At 32.3% G+C, this 5572-nt stretch overlaps 1 protein-coding gene across 1 annotated transcript; it reads left to right on the plus strand.

Annotated features, from left to right (window-relative positions):
• The first annotated feature begins 3660 nt into the window (after window positions 1-3660).
• LOC134722457 (gastrin/cholecystokinin type B receptor-like) lies at window positions 3661-5247 on the plus strand. The gene is made up of 2 exons (XM_063586077.1): window positions 3661-3756; window positions 3948-5247. The coding sequence occupies exon 2, from the start codon at window positions 4027-4029 to the stop codon at window positions 5245-5247; it is 1221 nt and encodes a 406-aa protein (XP_063442147.1). The 5' UTR covers window positions 3661-3756; window positions 3948-4026.
• The last annotated feature ends 325 nt before the right edge of the window (window positions 5248-5572 follow it).

Genomic DNA, 5572 nt, shown 5'->3' on the forward strand with positions numbered 1-5572 from the left:
ATTGGTAAATGTTTCCGAGAAGTTTGTCGTTTATTGGATATTATTCAGGAATATACCCCTAGCTTCGCTCATCATTGTTTGGAAGCATGTGAGAGACCTCACAGAACTTTATCGGAAAGACTAACACCGTTTATTGTAAAAGGAAAACCATGGGAGGATGTTTTACCGGGAATAGTATTTTCGATGAACAATACGCCAAACCAAAGTGTTGGATTTTCGCCTTTTGAAATAGTGTATGGGAAAAGACCCCAATTTCCGTTGTCTTTGCATATTAAGGACACAGACTTTTCGTCTGTACCTAAAGATTGTCATGCGTATCTCAAACAGCAATGTGAAAAGTTGAACCTTATACGTACTGAAGTCGAAAAAAATGCTATTAATTCACAAGTTAAAATGGTTGACCGAGTAAATAAGGACAAAATACCAAATATTTCATTTAATGAAAACGACTATGTTTATTTGTCGAAAGAACCAACCGGGTCAGGACAAAAATTTAAGAATAGATTTGCCGGTCCATATGTGATCTCAAGAGTAAATAGTCCTCATATGTACACCTTAAAGGACCCAAACACGAACAAAATATTATCACAGCCAGTGCATATCAATAGACTGAAATCTGCGTATGTGAGAAAACCAAATCCGTCAAAATATTTTATGGACCCTGTTCATACGAAACTAGACGATGTTGAAGTGCAAGATTATACATCTATGAATGAGGATAATACGCCTATTCAGGAAAACCAAAACACCAATTATGACAATTTATCTGATAATACAAGCCAATCAGACAATATTTTGATTGTTGAAAATAGTACAACCATGTCTCGCCCAAAGCGCACTAAGAAATTACCCGCTAGGTTCAAAGATAATAATTTCATTCATTTTAGTGAGGTTGACGTATCTAGCGATTCAAAGTCTGCAAGTCAGTTAAAAGTGAAAAGATTCCTAGCTCACAAAATAATGAATGGAAAAAGAGCGTATCTTGCTCATATAGTTGGTGAACCAGCCCAACACGCTATGTGGCTTCAAGAACATCAGCTTGGACCGAAAGCCAAGGCCAAATTAAAATCTCGACCTCCGCCAATAATTTAAACATTTTTATTGTCATAACATCATCTTTATTTAATTAGCGTCCACCATTTATATACTCGTTAGATTTATCTCATGAGTACATGCGCGATACAACTCATGGTAAATTTATAATATATATTCACAAGTAGACTATTTGTCTGTGAGAGTTTTCTCATGACTACAAGCGCAATATAACTGTATATATTCACAAGTTACTATTTGTCTGTGAGATTTATCTCATGACAATTTAATTAAGTAGCTATGTACAACGTAACATTTATCGAAAATTGGAACATCGACTCATGATATTAATGATTCGTCAAGGATCTGGGCGATATTGTTAGTGCCGTGTGTATTTTATTCTACCGCAAACTTACTTGTGAGATTTATCTCATAGTGAGATATCCGTTTACTGGATATCCGTAAATGAAGACCAAGAGGTAAAAGAGAAAGATTAATATGAACATTTATTGCATGTTCCCTATTATATTTTGTATTATTATGCATTGATGTGATTATTATATATGATTCCGGCATCACTTACATTTTTGCTACTTAAATATGATTATTGAAATATCGTTTTTTGTATTCATTATTGATAACATGAATAATATTTTTTGATTGATTAACATGTTTTTTGTTTTGTATTGAAGCTTTTATTAGACTTTAAGGGCAGTTAGCCTGAATTACTTTTGAAAGGCAAATTCATTGACTTTAGAACATGTAGCTAGAGGATTTACTTGTTGTTTTTCACCCTCCGTTTTGAATTTCGAATTATGAATATCGTATTTGTATGTAATTTTTCATAACAATATAAGTTCGAAAGTTGCAAGGATTAGTTAAAGACTTAATCGAATTGTCAAAACTTTATAAAGGAAACTACACTTTATTTTATGAAATGAACATTGTTTTTTCTGTAGTGCTGATTGTTTATGAAATAAGTTTAATAACCCCAAAACATGGAAATTGGAATAGTAAGGCATAGATAACCAAATGAGATGGTATGAATATCTGTCAATGACTTTTATATGTTAATCACGAATAACCTGAGTAGTATTGCTGTGAGTAGTATGGTTCACGAGAAATTCAGAGTGCATGAGAGTTTTATGAGCTGATCTTGAATTGTATTTTTTGTGTGAGACTCTTTGAAAGTGTGCATATTTTATCACGTTTAGCATTTATCTACAAAATAAGAGTAAGGACTCTGGTGATTTCATAGTATTTTATATCATATGATATTTAACTGTCACGTTTATGACGAGCAAGATATTTTTTATACATGTAGTACTCCACAATGTGTTACAAGATGCTTATTCCACCAAGTTATCCATACCAGTTACTTGTTCGTTAAGATATATATTGAAAGATGGAGAATTTTGAATATTTTGAAAGTTAGAAAGATAGTATTGTAATATTGATCATGTATTTTTATTTGATTGTGAATCTGAATTCCATATATGCAAAAATTCATTGGGAATTTTCTTCCTGCCGGGGGATGTTATATATTTAGATATATATGTTTTATATATGTGTAATTCAGTTTTATATGTTTTACGGAATTGTACAAGTGATGTCCGGAAACGCCTTTTTGTTTTACTCTCTCTCTTTTATTAAATGTCGTCAACGTAAGACGTGTTTTTATTGCTTGAGCTAGTCCCAACCCAAAATCTATAATTACGACGAGGCGATATCGTTACACTTTGGCGACCCCACAGATTCAGTGTCTTTAACAAGTACATAGTGAGCAGTGATTGTTACCGACAAACGTTCATCTAATCTGTCCCAGTGAATGGGATAATTTAGGTCGTCAATCAATGGCCAGGACCACACTGTTTTGAATATGATTCTATGAAGAAAAAGTATATTTGCGGTACATCCACTTCATCATCGTCAGCATTACAAATTTCAATTGATGGACTCGTAGAGTATATTTTGAATGATTGCATGCTCATATTGATATTATATTGTAATTTCTTGTTATTCGGAGCGGACTTTATCAGTAGGGGTTACTTGTGTCCAATCCATTTTACTTTGAGTAAATTAAATATGTTTAACCTAAACTAACTTTTGCAATGGATTCATGTTTTTGTTGCATATATGCGATAACATTTCGAGTTTATGTCTTCAAAATTACGTAAAATGGACAATAAAGGAACAATATCCCCATTTACGATTAATAATTAAACTTCGTCCTTTATAATAACATTTTATAAACAATAATGACGCAGATAAAACGTTGAAAGTTATTCTACAATTTGAATTGTAAATGAAAGAGAGGGGTATAGAATAATATTTCCTCGCATTTTATTCGCCTTTAAAATGTCAGCTTCTATACATCAATCAAATATAAATCGAATGTTTGGATAATCAAATTTTACTCAATACATACATTGAATTAGTTGATAATAAATTTACAATGAATAATACATACTTCTTCAAAGTAAACCTATATGTATAGATATTGGTTAACAAGGTATACAACATCAAAGGTGTATAGTTCAAGGGTTAAAATGCGGACAAACGTACGTTGTGTTCATTAGTTGACTTGTGTCAAATATATAAGAGAATGTAACTGACCAAATATGTAACATTTTATCGAAAATATATTGAGTAATTATATGTTTATAGACTTTCTTCATTTTCTTATTGCGGGAGTGTTATACTTGTCATTTTTGTTTTAATTAGGTATGATTTGCACTGATTTCTTGAAAGTCTTATTTGTTATGAATCATAAAATGTAATCACAAGTATATATTTTTTTTTTCAAATCAAATCAAAGAAAAAAATTATAATGACGAAGTCACATTCAATTACGTGGTTTAATTTAAGGATTATAGCTTGTCGTTATCAACCTCTGCAATGAATATATTTTTCAGAGCAATCACCAACAGCAGAGGAATGACTATCGATTGAAGTGAAGATTTCACAAGTATAATAGTAAAGACAGCGGACACGATGAACGTATCGATGCTTCCGGTCAAAAATATAACGCAACAATTATTTGACTATATTGGAGATAATATTTCAGAATTTCAATTTTCGGCGGATTTTGATTATGAGGATATTTTAAAAGAGTTTCCCGAACTTTTTGGAAATAAAGGAAAAGACACTGGAACATGGAGTCCCATGACGATATCATTGGCAGTGCTTTATTCCATTGCTTTTATACTCGGAATAACAGGAAATATTTTTGTAATTGCTGTTGTTGCACAGTACAAACATATGCGAACTTTAACCAATGTATTCCTTGTGAATTTGACGGTAGGAGATTTACTTGTAGCTCTAATATGCATTCCTATTACTCTTGGAGAATATGTTTATAAAGAGTATATATTCGGAACAGTAATGTGTAAACTTGCACCTTTCCTGCAGGGATCCGCCGTGGCAGTAAGTGCTCTGAGCCTTTTATTCATTGGTATAAATAGATACTTTGCTATCCATCGTCCACTCAAAGCTAAAATTATTTTTTCAAAAAGAAAAATCTACTTAATGTTGGTATCAGTGTGGGTACTTTCATTTTCGGCTTTTGTTCCTTTACTGGTGGTGAACCATGTGCAGGTGACAGATTTTTTGTCTTTTAAGAAACGTTCGTGTTCCGAAGGATGGATCCGATTACAATATAAACAAATTTACAATGTATTCATATTTGTTTTGTTGTTTTGTATTCCACTTTTTGTGATGGTTTTAGCCTATACAAGAATAGGCATGACATTATGGGGAGACGAAGGGAAAGTTTTTATAGAAACATCACGGGGACATAGCTATCAAGCTGAACGGATTCTACGTCAAAGACGTCGGACTGTTAAAATGTTGATTGCCGTAGTTAGTATATTTTGTATTTGTTGGCTGCCATATTACATCGTGAACATTTGGATTGACACAAATTTAAGCGACATGAGTTCTACAGGCTTTGTGACAACGTATATTTACCCGGTGCTACAGGTCCTTGGATTATCAAACTCTGTTGTAAACCCGGTGTGCTACTGTTTCATGAGTACCGGGTTTAGAAAGGCATTCCTAAAGCTTTGTTGTAAACGTCAACTCATAAAAAGAGGTTCGAACGCTTTGTTAACTATTAGATTCAGATCTAGTGAGGATAGTCCTATCGATAGTTTGGAAACGGCGATATCACGTGACCATCATGATCATGTGATAACAGGTACAATAAAATCATAATTGTTATTGTTTAATCAAAATTGTAAAACAAATTGTTACTGTTAAACATGTTTAAATGTAAATAAATATATATTTATTTGAAACATGATTTTCTGTACGATAAGCTTAAAACAAACTACCGTTTGGAAACAATTTATCTGATTCATATTCTCATTACTGTTCTTAACAAATTGATGCAAAAAAAATACTTTCAAATTGGGAAAACGTCATATTGTTGAGTTATTATTGCACAACTTCTTAAAATATGATATGAATATGGAACATGTGATAAAAAAAAATTGTTAAAAAAATGTGTATATATAATTCGCAGTGTCATTGGCCACGC

The sequence above is a fragment of the Mytilus trossulus genome, chromosome 6, assembly GCF_036588685.1.
Source record: "Mytilus trossulus isolate FHL-02 chromosome 6, PNRI_Mtr1.1.1.hap1, whole genome shotgun sequence".
Classification (NCBI taxonomy): Eukaryota; Metazoa; Mollusca; class Bivalvia; order Mytilida; family Mytilidae; genus Mytilus; species Mytilus trossulus.